General features: G+C 43.7%; 2 protein-coding genes and 1 pseudogene across 5 annotated transcripts; 1 reads left to right on the top strand and 2 right to left on the bottom strand.

Annotated features, from left to right (window-relative positions):
- Positions 1 to 2,542: 2,542 nt before the first annotated feature.
- Positions 2,543 to 7,890, bottom strand: LOC311138010 (uncharacterized protein). Of its 2 annotated transcripts, none has more exons than XM_084172656.1 (2): positions 6,361 to 6,602; positions 2,543 to 6,166 (listed from the first exon to the last, which is right to left on the bottom strand). In XM_084172656.1, exons 1-2 carry the CDS (start codon positions 6,554 to 6,556, stop codon positions 4,977 to 4,979), a joined length of 1,386 nt encoding a protein of 461 aa, XP_084028782.1. In that variant the 5' UTR covers positions 6,557 to 6,602; the 3' UTR covers positions 2,543 to 4,976. The 2 variants fall into 2 exon arrangements, 1 of the variants encoding a protein (XP_084028782.1); XR_014614003.1 differs by lacking the exon at positions 6,361 to 6,602 and adding an exon at positions 7,787 to 7,890 and having other exon boundaries at positions 6,079 to 6,166.
- LOC311137952 (pre-mRNA-splicing factor SYF1-like) lies at positions 6,776 to 22,048 on the top strand. 2 transcript variants are annotated; one of them, XM_084172579.1, is made up of 19 exons: positions 6,776 to 6,913; positions 7,253 to 7,401; positions 8,548 to 8,671; positions 8,916 to 9,113; positions 10,819 to 10,953; positions 11,048 to 11,212; positions 11,553 to 11,697; positions 12,077 to 12,228; positions 12,738 to 12,857; positions 13,252 to 13,383; positions 13,822 to 13,953; positions 14,618 to 14,731; positions 15,035 to 15,197; positions 15,685 to 15,875; positions 16,789 to 16,911; positions 17,420 to 17,591; positions 17,882 to 18,008; positions 18,309 to 18,415; positions 21,618 to 22,048. In XM_084172579.1, exons 1-19 carry the CDS (start codon positions 6,878 to 6,880, stop codon positions 21,683 to 21,685), a joined length of 2,553 nt encoding a protein of 850 aa, XP_084028705.1. In that variant the 5' UTR covers positions 6,776 to 6,877; the 3' UTR covers positions 21,686 to 22,048. The 2 variants fall into 2 exon arrangements, with proteins under 2 accessions (XP_084028705.1, XP_084028706.1); XM_084172580.1 differs by lacking the exons at positions 6,776 to 6,913; positions 7,253 to 7,401 and adding exons at positions 8,095 to 8,155; positions 8,298 to 8,334.
- Positions 9,429 to 10,085, bottom strand: LOC311146928 (annotated as a pseudogene). Its single transcript has 2 exons — positions 9,912 to 10,085; positions 9,429 to 9,868 (listed from the first exon to the last, which is right to left on the bottom strand). The product of its transcript is annotated as an uncharacterized misc_RNA (transcript).
- Positions 22,049 to 23,175: the final 1,127 nt, after the last annotated feature.

The raw sequence follows: 23,175 nt of genomic DNA, 5'->3' as shown, positions 1-23,175 counted from the left end.
CCGGCCCGTTCCTGCCACTCGCACCAAGCCAGGGGTGCGAGTCGTCAGTCCGGCACAACCCGTGCCTGGGTCATCGGTGCCAATTCAGGTACCGCTCTACTGCTCCACTAAGGAGCTGAAGCCTACCGCTCCTGCTACGTCCAGTCCAGCTCCAGCCAGCGGGGCCAGACCGGACCAGGGGCGCTACGGGGGAATTATGGAAGGGTGGTGGTCAAGGCCGGAGCCAGAACCGCCGCCGAGGAGGTATGCCCGCCCAGCCCTCCCCTGTTTTGTTTAGTTGAGGCGCGGTCGCAGTCCGCGCCTTTAGGGGGGGGTACTGTCACACCCTGGTTCTGGGACTCAGTATGTTGAGCCAGGGTGTGTTCATTCATTGGGTGTATTTCTATGTTGGTATTTCTGTTGTGTTGTTTTCTATGTGTGACTGAGTGACTCCCAATCAGAGGCAACGAGTGTCAGCTGTTTGCTGGTTGTCTCTGATTGGGAGCCATATTTAAACTGTATGTTTTCCCTTGGGTGTTGTGGGTTTTTGTTCCGTGTCGGTATTGTTAACCGTGGACTTCACGAGTCGTGTTTTGTTAGTACTTTAATTAAATAAAGTCATGTTTGTTTCACACGCTGCGCCTTGGTCTACTCACTCCTATGACGATCGTGACATCAAGGCTGTAATCGCTGCCAAAGGTGCTTCAACAAAGTGCTGAGTAAAGGGTCTGAATACTTATGTAAATGTAACATTTCCGATAAAAACATTTTTTTAGACATTTGCAAAAATTTCTAAAACCCTGTTTTTGCTTTGTCATTATGGGGTATTGTTTGTAGATTGCTGAGGGGGAAAAAACAATTTAATCCATCTTAGAATAAGGCTGTAATGTAACCAAATGTGGAAAAAGTCAAGGGGTCTGAATAATTTCCGAATGCACAGACAAATAGCTGCAAGTAGTGCTTTCTATTCATCTTGGAAAAGTTAGTATTGATTTTTCTGTCTTCTTTCTCTCTCCCTCCCTCCCACTCTCAATTTCTCACCCCCCCGTTGATGAGTATGGGGCCGTGCCCAGCTTTGTTGCTCCTGAAGTCCACAATCAGCTCCTTTGTTTTGCTGACGTTGACAGAGAGGTTGTTTACATGGCACTCTACCATCAGAGTGCCATCCTCCTCCCAGTAGGCTGTCTCGTCGTTGTTGGTAATCAGGCCTACTACTTTTGTGTCGTCAGTGAACTTGATGATGGAGTTGGAACTGTGTGAGGCCACGCAGTCGTGGGTATACAGGGAGTACAGGAGGGGACTGAGGACACACCCTTGTGGGCCCTCGTGTTGAGGATCAGTGTGGAGGAGGTAATGTTGTCTACCTCCACCACCTGGGGTCAGCCCGTCAAGAAGTCCAGGACCCAGTTGCATAAAGAGTTCAGTCCCGGAGCTGTGAGCATTGTGGTGAGCTTAGAGGGCACTATGGTATGCATTCCTCTTGTCCAGGTGGGTGAGGGCAGTGTGCAGTGCAATGGTGATTGTGTCGTCCGTGGATCTGTCGGGCGGTAGGCGAATTGGACAGGGTCGAGAGTGTCGGGGAGGGAGGAGGTGATGTAGTCTTTGACTAGCCTCTCGAAGCACTTCATGATTGACAGAAGTGAATGTTACGGGTTGGTAGTCATTCAGTTCAGTTACTTTCCCTTTCTTGGGCACTGGGAGGAAGCAGGTGGGGAAAACGGCCTGAGCTAGAGAGATTGAAAATGACTGAAAACACAACAGCTAGCTGGTCTGCACATGCGCTGAGGGCGCGGCTAGGGATGCAGTCTGGGCTGGCACTCTTGCGAGGGTTAACACGTCCTCCGTGGACACCGTAAGCACGTAGCCCTCGTTGTCCTCAGGGGCTCCCCTCGGCACCTCAGAGTCATTTTGCTCGAAGTGTGAGAAAAAGGTGTTTAGCTCGGTAGGTTGCATTTGTACTGTTTAACCACACAATTGTCCCCAGAAAAAACTATATGAAAAACCTGTCAAATCCTCTCACATACACAGGAGTGCCAAGGGAGTTGGTGCTATGCTTGATTTGGAATTCTGCAATAATCTAGAACTTACTCTGTTAGAGCAGGGGTTCCCAACCTTTTCCCCCCAGGGCCCATATTAAATACACCACCAAAAAATTCTGTCTAGACCCGATTACCCCAAATGTTATTCCGCTACCAAATATGTTTTATTATGACAATTTACATGAACCCTCAATTTAATTATACATATTCTCTTTTACAGAAAGAGTTTCCGCCCCCTAGGTTAGAGCACAAAGCAACAGCAGTGATGTGCAATGATGTGTCTATTTTCTGTCAGGGCTCCAAGGCAGATGTGCCACCCCCCATAAAATACCCCCCCAAAATAAAAGATCATCCTGACTGAAGGGACTCCACTCACACTTAGGAAGGCCTACTCTAGACCAGATTCTCCCACACAGGCCATTCCTGAACCAGCAGACTCCCAGAGAGATCCACCAAGATCAGCCTCCTTCAGCCCTGGCTCTGACTACAAGACCATACAGGATCCCCCAGCTCAAGTAAATATATTCACTTGAAATGTTTATTGCTTTTGTGGGATAACATCACATAAAGGAAAAACATACACATTTGAAACAAAAAGGAAAACAAATACAGAGGTATTCATATGTGTGGTAGGTAGGCAAGTCACTACGCAACAGCTGAGCTCAAGTAAATATATTCATGTTTTCATGTTTTCTTATATTTCATTTTCATTATATTTTCATTCTCATTTTGATAAACAGATGTCTATTGATTATGGATGCATGTTAATTTGTTCACTTGGCTTCTTATACATTCCTACCATCAGGCGCTTGTATTTTAAAGCATGATTAAATCAGTTTATTCCATGCTTGCTTTACTCAACGCTTGAACTCTGAAAGAATAGCTGTATTGTTGTCTGTATTGTTTTTTAATGACAATAACTGTGATATTTTCTCCCTAAAGGTAACATTGAGATTGTCCTTGTGCTTCACTCCACAACAGGTAAGCTCATGCGTGATGTTGGCGACAGTCTGCTTGATAGAAGAGTGTGGTCATACAGTATGTCAGTATTGTGGTCAACAAGTAAAACGTCACCCAACAAGACTGTGTTGATTACTCATTTGTAATTACTCATTTGGGAACTCATAAAGGCAGTTACAGAATGCAATTATAGAACTAAGAATGCAATAGAATTCACATCACAATTAGTTTTCAGTTTCTGTCACTCAAGGACGCAAGGCCGACAACCAACTGCCATGCTCCTTACCAGAAATATTCCTCGATTTGGGACCCCCAGGAGAGGCTCTGGTGGTCACTCTGAGCCTAACCCCAGGAAGAACCCTATCCTCAACCTCAACTTGGTCCCCAAGGAAGACCATATCTCTGGACCCTCATCCCCTCACCGGGATTCCCCTAGGCAGCCCCACTCCAGACCCTCCTCTCCTAACCCAGCTGGAGGATCCAGACAGCCACACCTCACATGGGAGCACAGAGAGATCCTCAACCAAGACCGGTGTCTCCTCATCGGGGAGCACAGAGGCATCAGCCCCCTAGCCATACGCCTCCCGTGACCAGCCCCATAAGCCCACACGAAGACTACTTCTACCTGATCCAGAGTCGACAGCGCACAACTCCAAAAGGGTCTGGGACTAGCGGGGGAGAAGGGGAGAGGAGATCTAGGGAAGGGAACGGGAAAAGAGGATCAAGGAAGGAAAGACAGGAAGGAGGGAGGGAGGCAGGAAAAGATAGTTGAGGATCAAATGTGGAATATCTGGAGATGCGATAGGTTGAGCTGCAGTACAGAGATGACAGATTGCAAGTTGTTTTTGCAGGGGTTGATATAAACACAATCTTTGTTCATAGTTTTTTGTTGTTTATTTATCATTGTCTGTTATTGTTGTTTCTGTTTGTCTTTGTGTGAAAGTGTAATGAGCCAAGCAATTCCTGACAACTTTGTCATGCTCAGGGAGGTGAAGTTAGTGTGGAAAATGGGTCCGTTCCAGGTCGTGTTTATTGCAGTCATGTTGCGCAGATGATCAGATCTCATAAAGCCATGTGTTTTTATCCGAGATGTGCATCCCCATTGAAAAAACAGAATACCTGGAACAGCACCACCGTATCAGAATCTCAAATCTCTTGCAAATGTTATAGGATATATGTGATATACTGTATAGTCATATTTTTCAGCCAATTTATGTATTTTACGCTGAGCTGCAGGCGAGAATGCAGCATTATGTGAAACTTCTTGTTTTGAACAGCACGAAGTTGTCAGTGTAATTCTTGTTAATAGATATCCAATAAAAAATACATGATTGGTTGAAATTCTATTGCTTCTCATTTTGAATTCATGCCGAGTCCTTTTTGAAGAATGTCCTAGGGTGTATACAGTCATGTAAAATGTTCAGAACCTTGCAGATAATAGCGTAGATTCAGTCTACAGCATCACAGTCAAAGGCCAAACATACCATGGAAGTCTCTCAATAATCACCAATTCGAATGGAGAAAAGCAGAATAGCACACAAATGACTGACTAGTTGAGATTGAGAACAAAAATGCAAACTTTATACAGAACGTTGAGAAGATTATTTTCATTCCCATCATAACAAGTCAACATTAGATCTATACAGATCAGTTCTGTGGTTGGGTTTGCACAGGCCTGGATTTGGGTTAGGCCGGATCCAGCCTACCAGTCAATTAAATGCGTCCCACGGTAGATTTAGTAAGTTCGGCTGTCAACAAGTTACAGAATGCGCCGCTTTATAAAACACAAGCACATAAATAACCTCTGATGTCTGCTATATGCGGTTGGTAAACGAACGAACGGCTAATGGTAACTAACAAGTAATGGTAACTACTGCGCTGATTCCATAATGCAATGCATCTGTCCTGAAGGGCTGTTCTCCTGTCCAATGGCAGTTACAATTTGGTTAGAATGTGCCTCAATCTTCTATCTGATACCGTAACCCATACAAGGCACTGTCATGTTGTATTCTCCTTCTTGTTGTGAACACTCTTCATGTGCCTTCTTTGGGATTCAAGCGCTTTGAAGCGCGTACCGCAATCAGTGCACACATACGGTCGTTCCTCATTGTGCATTGTCTGGTGCTTATTCAGGGAAGTTAACGTGGCAAAACATTTATAGCATTCAGAACACATATACGGTCTCTCCCCTGTGTGAACTCTCATATGCACTTTCAGGTTATCTCGTCTGTTAAAACCACGGTGGCAAACCGGGCAAGGAAACGGTTTGTCCCCTGTGTGAATCCTCCTATGCTTTGTCAGACAATCACTCGACCTGAAGCCTTTGCCACAGTCACTGCACCGATGGGGTCTTTCCCCTGTGTGAATCATCATATGTCTTTTCAGATTACTAGTCCAGTTGAAACATTGACCACATAAGTGACAAAAAAGATTTTTCATGTGAGTTTGAAGATGGTCTATCAGAATTTCTTTGGACTCAAAGTGTTTTCCACAGACACCGCAAAGGCAATCTAGGCCTATATCCTCTGTGTGTTCTCGTGTATGTTTTATTAAAAAACTCACAGAGTAACATTTATTTCCACACACACCACACCAACAGGGAGCAGTAAGGCGTTGACTGTGTGGGTTCAGATGGGATGACTCTGTGGATTTCCTTCCTTTTTTCCAGATACCAGAGCTTTGGCTTGTTATTTTATGTGCTTTCTTTGATTTGAGTGCTTTAAACCTAATCCGAGGTTCTTTTTCCTCTTCATTGACACCTTCCCTGTATTCACTTGGGGTTGGAGAACAGTCTGGATTTACTGCAGAGAGGGGCTGAGAGTCACTCCTTAGTTCTAATACTCTGTAGCCCTCTCCATCAGGTTCAGCTTTGATCTGTTCCAATGAGGTGCTAGGTAGAGAGGCTCCCTGTCCATATTCCTCACTTTGGGTTTGGTAAAGATGTGAGGGCTGACATGAGTCCTCTTCCTGATCATAGTCACTTTTCACACAGTCATTTGAGCTAATTATGAAGAAGTCATTATGAAACTCTTCCTCCTGACTGGTCCTGTGTTGCTCCTGTTGTTCTTCTTTAATCTGTGTGGGCTCTGGGTCTTCTTGCCCCAGACTGGGGCTCCACTCCTGCTCACAGTGTTGCTGCTCAGGGGGAACCTCCTCTTCGAAGACAGTGAGAGAGAGCTGCTGGAGGTCTGGAGAGAAGGAGAAAGGATTAAACAAAAATATCAAAGCTGACGATGAGAAAAATAATTACATTTATATGTATGAAACGTAATACAAAATGTGTCTTTCAGCAATACATGTGTTTCGTGCTCAGATTTAATAAAAAAAGATTGCCAATGTCGCATAATATTAATGTCAACGGTCAAACGTAATAGTGACAAACCTGTCCTATGTAATTGTATCTCTGGTGGTTTGAGAACGATATCAAGCTGCCTCTGTAGACGGCCGTTCTCCTCTTTTGAACGATAAACTTCTTCCTGATACTCTGCTATCGTTTTCGCAACAGCCCCAAATATCTCCTCAGCAGCTGCTGTTAAACGCTGGTTGAGAAAAACTCTCAACAACTGTATTTTTGCCATTTTAGAGAATCCAAGTAGCCTACGCGGCTAGCTAGCTAGCGTGTTTGTCGACGTTTTGGTAACCTTTCACCTTAGTTTTGGCCATGCACGAGCCTATCACATTTTGCACTGTTGCCACCTGCTGGGCTGGAACATTCGATGTTGTCTTCGATGACTAATGATCTGTTAAGTGACAGTTGTACTACCCAATGATATTTCCACAAGGGGCGGGATTTATTCTACGTTCTGAACACGTTGGAGGAGTCAGGAAGTTTAGTAACAATATATACATTTGTGGGAACCTTTGAAACTGCGGGTATTGTTTTGTTCTTAAAAACAAAAATGCCGTCTCTAAATGGGAAACCGGACGTTCTGTTTGTAAGTTATTTCAGGAATATTGATATTTTTGTTGTTGTAGAATTGTTCTCAGCATGTTGTAATATTTCCGCGGCCTCGTCTGTGTCGATTTGAATGCCCCAACAATCCATATCTATCTGACAACGTATCTAGATTATTGTTCCTTGAGATACTGTACAGGCTACTGTGTGTGAATGTACAGCCTCTCGTAGCCCTTTCTATCCTTCGAACAATGTTGCACTAGTTCTGAGAATAGTGTAGCGTTTTTCGAAGGAGAGAAAAGTGTGCAACGTTGTTCGAAGGAGAGGAGGCTACTGTTAGGCCTCCTGTTGACCGTTTCGCTGTGGTGGACTTTTTCAGGAGGAAGATGACCTGCCTTATGAGGAGGAGATCATCAGGAATCCGTACTCGGTCAAGTGCTGGATGCGCTACATTGAATTCAAACAGAACGGCGCCAAGTCCATCCTCAACATGATCTATGAACGAGCTCTGAAAGAGCTACCTGGCAGGTAGAGGCAACGTTTCTATATCTAGCTAGATGCAGTGTTTTCCAATCCTGGTCCTGGGGACCCAAAGGGGTGCCGTACATAGTTTTGTTTTTGCCCCAAAATACACCCCCATGGGTCCCCAGGGCCAGGATAGGAAAACACTGCTAAAGGTTCATGGGAAATACTGTAGTGTCCCAGACTAATGTTTGTAGTCAGTCTGTAACTAGAGACAGGAACATTTTCACAGACGGTTACTGTTGCGCATATAGGGCCGGTTTCTACGACACAACTTAAACTAGCATCTACGAATCCGAGAGTGGAAGACTCTTCTCTCGTCTCTAACATGTAGGCTCACTTTTTGTGAAAGGTCAGACTGTTGAATAAACTTCATTTGAATGTACTTGACCTGTTGTCCGCTGATTTTGTCCTAGTGTAGGAGGTAATGTGAGACAAAATATCCACAGAGTAGTGTTATTAACCCAACTTTCAGTATGCTGGTCTGTATGTCGGTTTGTATTTTCAATGCTGACACAATTTGCTCGAGACTTACACAATATGTCAACAATGGCCGAGTTTAACAAGCACAGACCAAACATTGTCCCACGCAAACAGCTGGCAAATTTCACAAGCACTCACTTCCAGCTGATTGCGAGGGAACGCGCTTTGGTCGACAACGTTCGGTTACATTCGGCTATTGTTTACATATTGTGCATCGTGAAATGCGTCAAGATGAAAAATACAAGCACCAAAACCTACCGGCGCCGCAAAAAGTCAGGTAAACAACCCTTTCCTGTGGTTACCCTATCTCCACTTCCTACCGCCAAAAGAACCAACAGCATGGACAACCATTAAAGTATGTTTAAATATCATTGTATTCAACATTCTGGCTTGTAGAGACTATTATGTCTTTTTTACAGGAACGTCTTTCAGACTGATATTCATGGAGCAACCAAGGTAACAGTCTGATGTTTAGACAAATCTTAAACCTAGTCCTGGACTAAAAACCTTTGTCAATCAGTCTCTGGGAAACCGGCCCATAATCTAGGCTTATTTGAAAACCGTACAATGGTTGTCATTGAATACCATACCAGTGTCTGGGCTAGGGTTATAGGCAATGCTAAATGTCATGATTGTGTGTTCACGGATTGTTCATATGTGACCTTGCAGTTACAAGTTATGGTACAACTATCTGAGAGAGAGACGGAAACAGGTCAAAGGGAAGTGCATCACGGAGCCAGCCTACGAGGAGATCAACAACTGCCATGAAAGAGCACTGGTTTTCATGCACAAGGTAGGCTAATACTTATTAACCTACATTTCCTGTTGCCCGTCCATCCCCTATTAAGATAAAATACTCCCACAAACTCTGGGGAATATAGTTGTCCATTCATTGGCACTGGGCACCACTGTTAAGAGACAGACCATCACAGAGTACATTTATGTGTGTGAATATTTTTCACTTGGAAGTAGATTTTGTGGTCTGAAATTGTAGGAACAGTATCCTACATAACTTGTTCTTCCCCTGGCTGTCCTAGATGCCGAGGATATGGCTGGACTACTGCCAGTTCCTTGTGTCTCAGTGTAAGATCACCAGGAGCAGACGCACGTTTGACCGAGCACTCCGAGCCCTGCCCGTCACTCAGCACCCTCGCATCTGGCCCCTGTACCTCCGCTTTGCCCGGAACCTGCCCCTGCCTGAGACCGCCATCCGTGTCTATCGCAGGTACCTCAAGGTAAGAAGACATTTTGAGAAGATTTGCTCCTCTGTAATTGAGCTACTTCCAAAGCTGAAGCCTCTCTTTATGGAAGATGGTCACAGGAAAAAAAAAAAAAAAAAGATTTCAGATTAATAAACACTTTATTTATTTTCAACAATGGTGATAAGAATTTATTTGTTATGAGATTATAACAACAACAACACCAACCACACATCCCATCAGAAACCTACAAAATATCACTTAACATAGAAGGTAGGCCTGGAATAGATGACAGTGCTACCAATAAATGTGTGAAACTGGATACAGCTGTGAATGTAGGCTATGTGTCGCTCACACTTGGCTGAGCAGAAAACCATTAAAGGTAGTGTGAGAAGCCCACACATGTGCATTGGCCCTTAGGCATATGTAGACCTGATCTCCCACCTCCAGCTGTAGAGTGACTGCATTACCTCGTTATCTGCTGTATCAGTACTAGACTTGTGATCAGATGTAATAGCATACACTCTCCACTCTTGAATAGGGATGTGTAGGGGGCTTCAGATCCTCCAGCATGAAAGAAGAAGCTGAAGTAGTAGACCCTTCTTACAGGGCGGTAGGCTCTGCCAATGTTAGTGATGACCTTGCTGTAGGTCAGGGCTGAAGGGCCCTATTTTTCCAGTCTCTCCCAGGACAGTGGAGAAGAGCAGCTTTGTCTTCTCTTTATTTCTCCGTTCCTCAAGCTGGCTCTCACTGACTTTTAGCTTGGTTTCCATGGCTCCTAGTTTTTCCACCGTGGTTTGCAGTTTTTTCCACTGTGGTTTGCAGTTTTTCCACTGTGGTTTGCAGTTTCTCCTCCATGACTCCGATTTCTGTAACCAGGGTCGACATGTAGCAGGAGTTCTGTAGTTCTGCAGCGCATACCACCTCATGTTCAGTCATTGGGGTGTCCTCCTGTGCCACAGACAGACAGCAGCACAGGGACACCAGCAGAAATACAGTATTCTTCATTCTTCACCTGGGTTCTGATACCTCCTCTGAGTAACCTGTATTGGTTGTGAGTAGGCCTAACCTGTTTTGTTTCCAGAGTGTTCTCAGCTTATTTTTATACAGCCAGGTTTGACACGATCCAGTTCACTGGAAGTTAGTCCATGTATTGTTGGTTTTATAGTTATTTATTCAACCTTGTAGTCCATAAGTCGGACCCATCTGGGGCCACAATGTCTCAGTGATTTTGTACCTAGAGTGGGCTGTTCTGGCTTGGACAAAGCTTACTTACTGGCCGTGTCCTTAGAGTTGCATAATGTGGGATATTGTGCAGCAATGGTAGCTTTGTGTGTGCTATCTACAAATCCTAAATCATTAGAAATCTGAAACTTTTTTGGAATATGTGGGTCAAGAGACCTCTGACCTCTAGGGTTCATATTGGAATTAACTGTATACATTACCCTGATAACCCTAGAGATGTATTTAGTCCTTGTAATTATTTGAAGGATATGGACAGTACAATATATATATGCGTTCAAAACATTTTCTCTCTGCTTAATACGTTTTCTAGTCTTCTACACAAGCCGCAGTGTGGTATTCCAGAATTATTAGATAAATGGTTGATTTAAGAAAGCTACATTTATATATTGGTTGTCAATTAAATTCTACCGTGCCAAAAGTCTATATTTCTCAAAATGGTGACGTTATTTCTGGAACAGCCCCCTGGTTTTGACTCTCTCCCCCTCTTTCTCTGCAGCTGTCCCCAGAGAATGCAGAGGAGTACATAGATTACCTGCGTTCCTGCGGCAAGCTGGATGAAGCTGCAGTGCGTCTGGCAGCCGTTGTCAACGATGAGAGTTTTGTGTCCAAGGAGGGCAAGTCTAACTACCAGGTAAGACCACGTCTGGCTCATCCTCCTTATCCCCATGTTGTTGTGTGGTTGATATCTAACGTTATCCCCATGTTGTATGGTTAATATCTAACAGCTATGGCACGAGCTGTGTGACCTGATCTCTCAGAACCCAGACAAGGTGAACTCTCTGAATGTTGGGGCCATCATCCGTGGAGGCCTCACTCGCTTCACAGACCAGCTGGGCAAACTCTGGTGCTCCCTGGCTGACTACTACATCCGCAGTGGACATTTTGAAAAGGTACTGGTCTGGATTGATGCATCCCAAATGGCACCCTATTCCCTTTGTAGTGCACTACTTTTGACCAGAGCCCTATAGACAATGTCATCTTTATAGTCCACTTTTGACTTTGTCGTCATGCATCAGGGTCATTAGAAGTGATGGAGGATTATAGGGTAACTTACCACCATAACATTGTCATAATATATATTTGACAAGTTTTGACTAGCTATCATGCATGTTATGAAGCTTTACAGCGTTGTTATGTAGTTGAAGTAAAGTGTTACCAAATATATTCAGCGTTTTTGGGATGCACACACACACAGACTAATTTGAGTGCTTGTGTGTTGTGGCCCACCAGGCTCGTGATGTGTATGAGGAGGCCATCTTGACGGTGGTGACGGTGAGAGATTTCACCCAGGTGTTCGACAGCTACGCCCAGTTTGAGGAGAGCATGATCGCTGCCAAGATGGAGACTACCTCCGAGCTGGGGAAAGATGAAGAAGGTGGGTGCATCTCAATAGTCTAAAGTGTCTCACTCTCCTCGTCTCCTGCTTGGATCTCAAATAACTGTATTAAGGGAAATCGATTCCTGGCCTAGGCATCCATGTTACTGTTTTCCCAATCCTGGCTGCGACTGAGTAAAAAATCTAATTAAATCAAATGTTATTCGTCACATACACAGTTTACAGCCGGTATAAAAGGTGCAGCGAAATGCTTGTGCGCTAGTTCCTTCAACATAACACAACATGAATGTAACTGAAGGAGAGTAGTCTAGGGAAGCAAGCGGTTTTAGAGTATTGAGATGCACCCAGTGTGTCACAGCCGTAAGTGAATGGTTTGCCTTTGCCGTCATGCTCAACTCGTGTTCCCTTTCCCTCTCAGAGGACATAGACCTGGAGCTGCGTCTGGCCCGCTTTGAGCAGCTGATTGCCCGCAGGCCCCTCCTGCTGAACAGTGTGCTGCTGAGACAGAACCCCCACAACGTCCACGAGTGGCATAAGAGGGTCAAACTGTACGAGGGGAAACCACGACAGGTAGCAGAAGAAACCAGAAGTGGGCATGTAGTAGGAGTGCTGATCCAGGATCAGTTAAGCCTTTTAGATCCTAGATCAGCACTCCTACTCTGACCCTTTGTGGATACAGGCCCTGAGCTCTTAACCCTAGTCTGACTCTGTGCCATCTTTCTGTCTCTGTCTCTAATACCCATTTTATACTACTGAACCGAGGTGTACTGCGCTGGCCTGTTTCCGCATCCACTGTTGTAGCTGCAACCGTGATGTGAAATGAAAATATCCGAGCCAGTGCAGTACGGTTCAGGTTAGCATGATAATGTGAAAGGGTTTGAGAAGAAATCCTGAAAAACAGTTATTTACCGAGCTAGTTTACATCTGTATTATTGGTAGAGAGTAGTGATTAATACATGTTTACATATTTCACATTTAACATTGTTTCTTAGTCTTTCTAGCTGGCAATAGGTACCTTGCATGCTCTTCCTCAAATACATGTACAGTGTATAGAATGTGTGTCGTAACCTCTCTTTCAGATCATCAACACCTACACAGAGGCAGTTCAGACTGTGGACCCTATGAAGGCTACAGGGAAACCCAGCTCTCTCTGGGTCTCCTTCGCCAAGTTCTACGAGGAGAACGAGCAGCTAGACGACGTGAGTCTCAAGCTAAGGTTTCCCCATCACGTCTCAAACTAAGGTTTCCCCATCACGTCTCAAACTAAGGTTTCCCCATCACGTCTCAAACTAAGGTTTCCCCATCACGTCTCAAACTAAGGTTTCCCCATCACACGTGGGTTGAAATCGTATTTTAAATCTTTCAAATATTTAGTGTTCATTTGAGCCTGCCTGGAGTGCCAGATGGGTAGAATTGGCACTTTTGGGATTATTCCATTGGTTCCATTGCAAGATCGCCAAGCAAGCTCAATCAAGCGCAGTAAAGTATTTACTTCTCCCTACTTAGTGTAACAACAACATAGATTTACTCCTTAAGTTAGATATATATATTCTTTAATGTTCTTTCTCTTTTTCCACTTTTCCCCACCATCAGGCGCGGACCATCTTTGAGAAGGCCACCAAGGTGAACTACAAGCAGGTTGACGACCTGGCTGGCGTGTGGTGTGAATACGGAGAGATGGAGCTACGCCATGAGAACTACGAACAGGCGCTACGTATACTGAGGGTGAGAAGGAGACACGGGCACAACAAATACTGACCCACTATCTGCCACACACTCCAAAGACACTTACATCTTTGACTTTTCTGTCATCCTGAATAATTTTTTATGCGTTTACAACTGCTACACATTTCTGTGTGGGTGGCTGACCTGTACTTAAGTTTTTAATGTATCTATTTAATAACTTCAATCAATTAATGAATACCCTCATCTAATCTCAAATTATGTGATGCAGACTGCTCTTCTCAGGGTTTCAAATATTGGTTCTATAGATGCTAATTATTTATGTATTTTTATTTTACCCTTATTTTACCAGTTAAGTTGACTGAGAACACATTCTCATTTACAGCAACGACCTGGGGAATAGTTACAGGGGGGATGAATAAATACTGGATGCATGTCTGTGTAAATATCCCTTGACTTTCTCTCTTTCCAAATGTGCAGAAAGCAACTGCCATCCCGTCCAAAAAGGCAGAGTACTTTGACGTGTCAGAGCCAGTGCAGAACAGAGTGTACAAGTCTCTGAAGGTCTGGTCCATGCTGGCTGACCTGGAGGAGAGTATGGGAACCTTCCAGGTACTTTCTTCATGTTTCCCTCTACTGTGTCTGTCTTCGTTGTGTTGCACTGGTTTAGAAAGGAAAAGACGGTAGCTTTGATGCAACACATCTACGGCTGCATTTACACAGGTAGCCCAAATCGGATCTTTTGCCCCATTATTGGCAAAAGATCGGATCTTATTGGTCAAAATATTAGAATTGGGCTGCCTGTGTATACGCAGCCTAATAATAGTCAACCAACATTTCGGCAGCAAGCAGCCTTCATCATGGTTTCTGGATTGGAATGATTAACGTTGTTTAGGTTTATACGGTTGGTGTATTCCATGAGCTCTTCTTCTCTCAGATAAAATGTTGTTACAATAGGAGAAACTGAAAATGCGTCTTGTGCATAGTGATGACCCAGTTTTAGGGACCAAACAATGAAACAACCAAAACATGTAACAACAACGACCATACGATGTAACTACATTTACGTCATTTAGCAGACGCTCTTATCCAGAGCGACTTACAAATTGGTGCATTCACCTTATAGCCAGTGGGATAACCACTTTACAATATGTTATTTTTATTTTTTTTGGGTAAGGGGGGGTAGAAGGATTACTTTATCCTATCCCAGGTATTCCTTAAAGAAGTGGGGTAACTAACAACCCTACCCTTTGTCTTGGTCGTTTCTCCTCCTCAGTCCACCAAGGCGGTGTACGACCGCATCATTGACCTGCGCATTGCCACGCCCCAGATAATCATCAACTACGCCATGTTCCTGGAGGAGCACAACTACTTTGAGGAGAGCTTCAAGGTGACACCACCCACCTGCCCTGCTGAACACATCTCACTAGCCTGGTCCAAGTTCTGTTGTGCTGTCTTGACAACTCTTATGGTCATTGTTACGATGCCTGAACTGGGACCAGTCTAACATTTCACAGCCTAGCATATCAACACTAACTCATACTGCATTCAAACTGTTACTTTACAACTGGGTCATGTTCAGGGCCGAATGCCCTACTGAACACGACCCTGACCATGCCTTCACCCTTAAAACTACAGCATTTGGATCAGTTGTAAATCCCTGTTGCTGACAGTCTCCATGCGCTCTCTGCAGGCGTACGAGCGTGGCATCGCCCTCTTCAGGTGGCCCAACGTCTATGACATCTGGAACACGTACCTTACCAAGTTCATCGACCGCTACGGGGGCACGAAGCTGGAGAGGGCCCGGGACCTGTTTGAGCAGGCGCTGGACGGCTGTCCAGCCAAGTTCGCCAAGAGTAAGGGACAATTGTTTTCTACGTGACTTCTTTATGTCTAATGCATGTTTGTGACGTGTTGCATGTCTGTCTAAGCTGACATGCTGTATGATGCAAAAATAGTTTCCTGACGGATACAATAAAGTCATCATCATCATGGTTGCTTTGTAGCCACTGAGAAGCACCAAGGAAGATACTATTATTTTCACACTACCAAGCCAAACTGGACTGTGTTGTGCTGGCCTGGTTACGCATCCACCACAGTTGCTGGAACCGTGCTGGGAAGGACAGATGTTAAAAGACCATGACCGAGCCAGCTCAGTACGGTTCAGGTTGGCATTTATAGTATGAAAAGGGTGTTCAAGTATCTTGCAGCCTCAGTCAGGTTTTATAATCAGTTTGCTGCTGGTATCTATTTGTAATAATGGCCTATAATTTATGTGGTACTATCCCCCTAGCTACAGGAATGACGAGCGATACGTTAACTATTTTCTGTTGTGATTGACAGCCATCTACCTGCTGTATGCCAAACTGGAGGAGGAGTTTGGGTTGGCGCGTCACGCAATGGCGGTGTACGAGAGAGCCACGCAGGCAGTGGACAAAACGGAGAGGCATCACATGTTCAACATCTACATCAAGAGGGCTGCAGAGATCTACGGAGTTACCTACACCAGAGCTATCTACCAGAAAGCCATCGAGGTAAGAGGCTCATATTGAGATGCACACACACACACAGGTGCATCTCAATAGTCTTAATCAGGGGCACGGGAGGGGTGTCCAATCCGGGCCGCGGGTGGTTTGAGTAAAAAAAACTAAAATATATACAGTGCCTTCGGAAAGTATTCAGACCCCTTGACTTTTTCCACATTTTGTTAGGTTAGTCTTATTCTAAAATCGATTAAATAGTTTTTTTCCCCTCATCAATCTGCACACAATACCCCATGACAAAGCAAAAACAGTAAAAAAAAATATATATATATATATATATAATTTTTTTTTTTTTATATCATATTTACATAAGTATTCAGAACCTTTACTTTGTTGAAGCACCTTTGGCAGCAATTACAGCCTAGAGTCTTCTTGGGTATGACACTACATGCTTGGAATGCCTGTATTTGGGGAGTTTCTCCCATTCTTCTCTGCAGATCCTCTCAAGCTCTGTCAGGTTGGATGGGGAGCGTCGCTGCGCAGCTATTTTCAGGTCAAAGATATATATATAATATTTGTTTTAATTGGGGGGAAACAAACTTAATATACTTTAAAATGACTAAAACCAAATAGAAATTGTATAAAAATGATATGGGACCTACATTCATACCGTTTGTTGACTGTCTCCAGCTAATAATCACCGAAATTAAAGCTAGATAGTCGGTGTGCATCAAAAATTCCCCAAAAGATGGATATTGGACAATTATTTGCTAATTCTGACGGCGAGGAAATACAACACATTTTCAGTGCGGCCCTCCGACCTCGTTGAAGAACGAATGCAGCCCCCGTGTCAAAATGAGTTTGATACTCCTAAGTTAATCATGTGATTTTTATTTATTGAGATGGTGTATATGGTTATGCAACTAATATATTCCAATATATAATACCATATGTTTTCTTCCAGGTGCTTCCAGACGAACACTCCAGGGACATGTGCCTGCGCTTCGCTGACATGGAGAGCAAACTGGGCGAGATCGACCGGGCCAGAGCCATCTACTCCTACTGCTCCCAGATCTGTGACCCCAGGGTGAGCCCTCACACTCTGACCCATGGTCCTGTTCATTAGTGCATACTAGAGCTGGGCAATATGGACAAAAATCCGTATTGCAAAAAATTGCCTGAATTAATGCGATAACAATAAATAGAGCGATACGTTTATAAAATTGTCATGTGCTACCACTACTACTAGTTTGATGGTTGTAGCCATCAATTGTCCCATTAACAATCACTCAGCAAACTTATTTAATTTCAAACTTCACATTTCTCTAGTGTAGGCTACTTATCGTAATTAATGATATAAGCAAAATGCCTGCGATAAGTTATTGGTATGGTCTGTGTCGATCATTTTTGGTTTATCGGCCCAGCTGTAACGCACACTGTAGGAAAACGTTATTGAAAGGAAAACGAGCTGTTCTTATTGGACAATCCACGTAGTCCTTCCCTGTTTCGGTTAGTTTTCCTCAATTTGGTGGAAACACAGGTTCGTGTTCAGTAGCGATAAAACGTTTTACTCCCTGTGTGTGTGTTTGCTTCAGATGACGGCCACGTTCTGGCAGACATGGAAGGAGTTTGAGATCCGCCACGGGAACGAAGACACTATCCGTGAGATGCTGAGGATCAAGCGCAGCGTCCAGGCCACGTACAACACACAGGTCAACTTCATGTCCTCGCAGATGATGAAGGCCACTACCAACGCCACCGGCACCAGTAAGAACGCACACACGCGCATGCATACACACGCATACAAACACACACACACACCTTCCCACACCTTCGGTCTCTAATGATTACACACAACCTTGTTATCAAGCATGACATGTTTTTCCTATAAAAGATTGATTCATCTCCCATGTTGATTCTAACATGATTTTGAAGTGTCATGCTTACAGCTGTGGATGTTTTTAATGAAAAGCACAATCCAGATGGGGGTAAGTTAGGGCTAATTCAGGGTTAGGGTGTACCTCTGTATCTAACGCTATTCTTCTATGTGTGTGCAGTCTCAGACCTTGCCCCGGGCCAGATGGGGCTGGATGATATGAAGCTGTTGGAGCAGCAGGCCCAACAGCTGGCCGCCGAGGCTGAACAGGACAAACCCAAACTCAAAGAGAAGATCCTATTCGTCAGGTCTGTCATTCATCCATCCACCCACACATTTAGCATCCTTTCCATTGACCTCTGGAAAAACCCAACTGCAGACCAGGGCCCGTATCCACAAAGCGTCTCAGAATAGGAGTGCTGATCTAGGATTTTAAATCATAATGAATAAGATGATATGGACAGATCCTAGATCAGCACTCCTACTTTGAGACGCTTTGTGGATACGGGCCCAGGAAGTGGCCAGCCATTTAATATAAATACAACAATGCAGAAATGGTTCAATACTGGTCTTAACCACTGTGTGTCATTGTGAATCTGTTTGTTTAGGAGTGACACGTCTCGCAGCGAGCTGGCTGAACTGGCCAAACAAGCCAACCCTGATGAGATTGATATTGATGATGAGGATGGTGATGATGAAGACCAAGGCCCAGAGGGTAAGTTACAACACCACCGGGGGGGGGGGGGGGGCTGTTCAGGAGGGAGCAACGCTATAGAACAGTGACATAGAAATGGACTGTGTAGATACAGAAGGTTATTCTGTCATAGAATATAGAACCATGCCAACTCTATACATTACATTTCTATCTGCAATGTTTTGAATGTTTCATTTGATTGAATATGTTCCAGCTGTTTTCTTCCTAATAATAATAATAATAAAAAAAAAATATCTATACAGTACCAGTCAAAAGTTTGGACACACCTACTCATTCAAGGGTTTTTCTTTATTTTTACTATTTTCTACATTGTAGAATAATAGTGAATACATCAAACTATGAAATAACACATATGGAATCATGTAGTAACCAAAAAAGTGTTAAATATATTTTATATTTGAGATTCTTCAAATAGCCACCCTTTGCCTTGATGACAGCTTTGCACACTCTTGCCATTCTCTCAACAAGCTTCATCTGGAATGCTTTTCCAACAGTCTTGAAGGAGTTCCCACGTATGCTGAGTACTTGTTGGCTGCTTTTCCTTCACTCTGCGGTTCGACTCATCCCAAACCATCTAAATTGGGTTGAGGTCGGGGGATTGTGGAGGCCAGGTCATCTGATGCAGCACTCCATCCCTCTCCTTCTTGGTAAAATACCCTTACACAGCCTAGAGGTGTGTTGGGTCATTTTCCTGTTGAAAAACAAATGAGAGTCCCACTAAGCCCAAACCAGATGGGATGGCGTATCGCTGCAGAATGCTGTCGTAGCCTTGCTGGTTAAGTGTGCCTTGAATTCTAAATAAATCACAGACAGTGTCACCAGCAAAGCACCCCCACACCATAACACCTCCTCCTCCATGCTTTATGGTGGGAACTACACATGCGGAGATCATCCGTTCACCCACACCGTGTCTCGCAAAGACACGGCGGTTGGAACCAAAAATCTCCAATTTGGACTCCAGACCAAAGGACAGATTTCCACCGGTCTAATGTCCATTGCTCGTGTTTATTGGCCCAAGCAGGGCTCTTCTTCTTATTGGTGTCCTTTAGTAGTGGTTTCTTTGCAGCAATTCGACCATGAAGGACTGATTCACACAGTCCCCTCTGAACAGTTGATGTTGAGATGTGTCTGTGACTTGAACTCTGTGAAGCATTTATTTGGGCTGTAATTTCTGAGGCTGGTAACTCTAATGAACTTATCCTCTGCAGCAGAGGTAACTCTTGGTCTTCCATTCCTGTGGCGGTCCTCATGAGAGCCAGCTTCATTATAGCGCATGATGGTTTTTGCGACTGCACTTGAAGAAACTTTCAAAGTTCTTGAAATGTTCCATATTGACTGACCTTCATGTCTTAAAGTAATGATGGACTGTTGTTTCTCTTTGCTTATTTGAGCTGTTCTTGCCATAATATGGACTTGGTCTTTTACCATATAGGGCTATCTTCTGTATACCCCCCCCCCCACCCCCCACCTTGTCACAACACAACTGATTGGCTCAAACGCATTAAGAAGGAAAGAAATTCCACAAATTAACTTTTAAGAAGGCACACCTGTTAATTTAAATGCATTCCTGGTGACTACCTCATGAAGCTGGTTGATAGAATGCCAAGAGTGTGCAAAGTTGTCATCAAGGCAAAGGGTGGCTATTTGAAGAATCTCACATTTAAAATATATTTTGATTTGTTTAACACTCTTTTGGTTACTACATGATTCCATATGTGTTATTTCATTGTTTTGATGTCTTCACTATTATTCTACAATGTAAAAAATAGTAGAAATAAAGAAAAACCCTTGAATGAGTAGGTGTGTCCAAACTTTTGACTGGTAATGTATATATACACACACACAAAAGTATGTGGACACCCCTTCAAATTAGTGGATTCGGTTATTTCAGCCACACCTGTTGCTGACAGGTGTGTAAAATCGAGCATACAGCCATGCAATCTCCATAGACAAACATTGGCAGTAGAATGGCCTTACTGAAAATCTCAGACTTTCAACGTGACACCGTCATAGGATGCAACCTTTCCAACAATTCAGTTTGTCAAATTTATGCCCAGCTAGAGCTGCCTGTTCAATTGTAAGTGCTGTTATTGTGAAGTGGAATTGTCTAGAAGCAACAACGGCTCAGCCGCAAAGTGGTAGGCCACAGAAGCTCACAGAACGGGACCGCCAAGTGCAGAAGCACACAGCGCGTAAAAATGTGTCTGTCCTCGGTTGCAACACTCACTACCGAGTTCCAAACTGCCTCTGGAAGCAACGTCAGCACAATAACTGTTCGTCGGGACCTTAATGAAATGGGTTTCCATGGCCGAGCAAGCTTAAGATCACCATGTGCAATGCCAAGCTTCGGCTTGAGTGGTGTAAAGCTTTCCACCATTGAACTGTGGAGCAGTGGAAATGCATTCTCTGGAGTGATGAATCACGCTTCACCATCTGGCAGTTCGACGAACGAATCTGGGTTTGGCGGATGCCAGGAGAACGCGACCTGCCCCAATGCAGAGTGCCAAATGTAAAGTGGTGGATTAGGAATAATGGTCTGGGGCTGTTTTTCATGGTTTGGGCTAGGCCCCTTAGTTCCAGTGAAGGGAAATCTTAACGCTACAGCATACAATGACATTCTAGACGATTCTGTGCTTCCAATGTTGTGTCAACAGTTTGGGGAAGGCACTTTCCTGTTTCAGCATGACAATGCCCCCGTGCACATAGGGAGGTCCATACAGAAATTGTTTGTCGAGATTGGTTTGGAAGCACTTGACTGGCCTGCACAGAGCCCTGACCTCAATCCCATCTAACAACTTTGGGATGAATTGGAACAGCGACTGCGAGCCAGGCCTAATCGCCCAACATCAGTGTCCGCAGCAATGTTCCAACATGTAGTGGAGAGCCTTCCCAGAAGAGTAGAGGCTGTTATAGCAGCAAAGGGGGGACCAACTCCATATTAATGCCCACAAATTTTGGAATGAGATGTTTGATGAGCAGGTGTCCACATACTTTGAGAGAGCGAGAGATGCCTTGCAGCACAGCATGATGGCTGCAACAAGCCTGTGACCTGTTTACTTTGAGTGGTGACTGCGTCCAAAATGGCACCCTATCTCCTATATAGTGCACTACTTTTGAACTTGGGTGGATAGGGGGCCATTTGAGACGTAGCCATGGTGTTCATGTAAATGTGTGTTTTGATTGTGTTTGTCTCGCTCTACAGAGGTGCAGCTGGAACAGAAGAGCGTCCCCACCGCTGTCTTTGGAGGGCTGAAAGAAGGGGAAGATTGAATACAGGATGATATCTGTCCCACAGATATGACATCACAGACGAGCTCCCCGGTCCACTAATGGAGTCTTTTCAACCCCTGTAAAATGTATGATGAGAATAGATTGTATGGAATGTGAACTTTGTCATTGATCTTTTCTATGTTGTCGACTGTAAGGGTTCTTGCTCTACATTCATAGATTGTCAAGTCTGCACCAAATCAGTGAATAAAATTGAGATTTGTCAATAAAATGTAAATGTTCCTTATTCTAAAAACAATTGAAATGCTCCTTTTCCTTCTAAACATGAGGACCAAGGCACGCTTCATACAGTTAAAATGTTTAAATTACGATGGCACGCTCGATAGAATAAAATCGTAAAAATATGACGTGTTTTGGGATTGCTTTTGTCATGTAGTTTTTAAGATTTTGTTCTATTGAACATGCTACAGTATCATAATAAAGAGGGCCTTGGTCCTCCTGGTTATTTATGTAAATAAATATAAATAAATAAATATTATTATTATTATTATATATTATTTATTTATTTATTTATTTATTATTATTTATTTTATTTTATTTATATTTATGTAAAATGAACCCCTTAACCGAAGAGCGCCTTCGACCTACAAAGATCTACTAGTAGTGTATCCTAGCAGCGCTTCCTGTTCTTTTCTCTACAAATGCCCCTTCATGTAGTGATGCATTAAAGCAAAACTAGCATTGGCAACATGGTGGCACTCTTTCTACATTTGAAATCACTGTTTGCTACAGTGTTGTATGTCTTTTTCTTGATGTCAAGGTTGGCATTGCGATTATTTCAACCCGCAAAACATGAGTCTGTCCACAGTGGTTCTATGAAATTGATTGGTAAACTGCTGACATAACTCTTACTGTAAGTCCAACACCATGACTGACAGGTATGTGCAGCAGTGCTTTGCTGCAGAAAGAGAAAGGGGAGTTTCCTGCCCTAGAAAAACAGAGGGAGGAGTTATGCTGGGTGAGGGAATATTTCATTGGTACTGGAGCTGGCAGTTGTAGTAAGCAACAAGAGACACATTTTACATGCTCCCTGGCTTATTCTTTAGATTTTGAAAACTCTTTAGCATTCACTCTAGCTGGCGTTCAACAATTCTTAGGAATTAGGAACACATACGTGGCATCCTAGACTGGATCTGAGTAGTATGTTGTGTATTGTAGCCTGAAGTGATATAATTTACACTTCCAGCTAAACTAACCCTTAAAGCAGTTTTTTACTGATAGATTAGTTTGTATTGTTATTCAGAGAAATGAATAACCCTGGAACAGAAACGAAATAGGCCTTAGCGTTCTCTTCCATAATTAGATTAAAATTGTTGAGAGGTAATCCTCTCAGGTTATATCCCAAATTACACCCTATTCTCTACATAGTGTATTACTTTTTTTGATCAGAGCCTTATAGGGTACCATTTGGGACGCAATCACAATGTTACTGCTGAGAGAGCTCTTGGAACTTTTAAGGCCATCATGTGATG

This window comes from Coregonus lavaretus (assembly GCF_964263955.1).
Source record: "Coregonus lavaretus genome assembly, chromosome: 2".
NCBI lineage: Eukaryota > Metazoa > Chordata > Actinopteri > Salmoniformes > Salmonidae > Coregonus > Coregonus lavaretus.
The sequence above is the reverse complement of the archived record's forward strand: the minus strand, read 5'-3'. Positions and strand labels throughout refer to the sequence as shown.

What these genes read in the sequence shown, in the direction of transcription:
- LOC311138010 (XM_084172656.1), bottom strand. Translation starts at nt 6,556, where the DNA reads ATGGCAAAAATACAGTTGTTGAGAGTTTTTCTCAACCAGCGTTTAACA. An exon ending in GATACAATTACATAGGACAG is followed by an intron (nt 6,167 to 6,360) that starts GTTTGTCACTAT and finishes CCTTCTCTCCAG; the next exon opens with ACCTCCAGCAGCTCTCTCTC.
- LOC311137952 (XM_084172579.1), top strand. Translation starts at nt 6,878, where the DNA reads ATGCCGTCTCTAAATGGGAAACCGGACGTTCTGTTT. An exon ending in TCTATCGCAGGTACCTCAAG is followed by an intron (nt 9,114 to 10,818) that starts GTAAGAAGACAT and finishes CTTTCTCTGCAG; the next exon opens with CTGTCCCCAGAGAATGCAGA. An exon ending in AGAGTATGGGAACCTTCCAG is followed by an intron (nt 13,954 to 14,617) that starts GTACTTTCTTCA and finishes TCTCCTCCTCAG; the next exon opens with TCCACCAAGGCGGTGTACGA.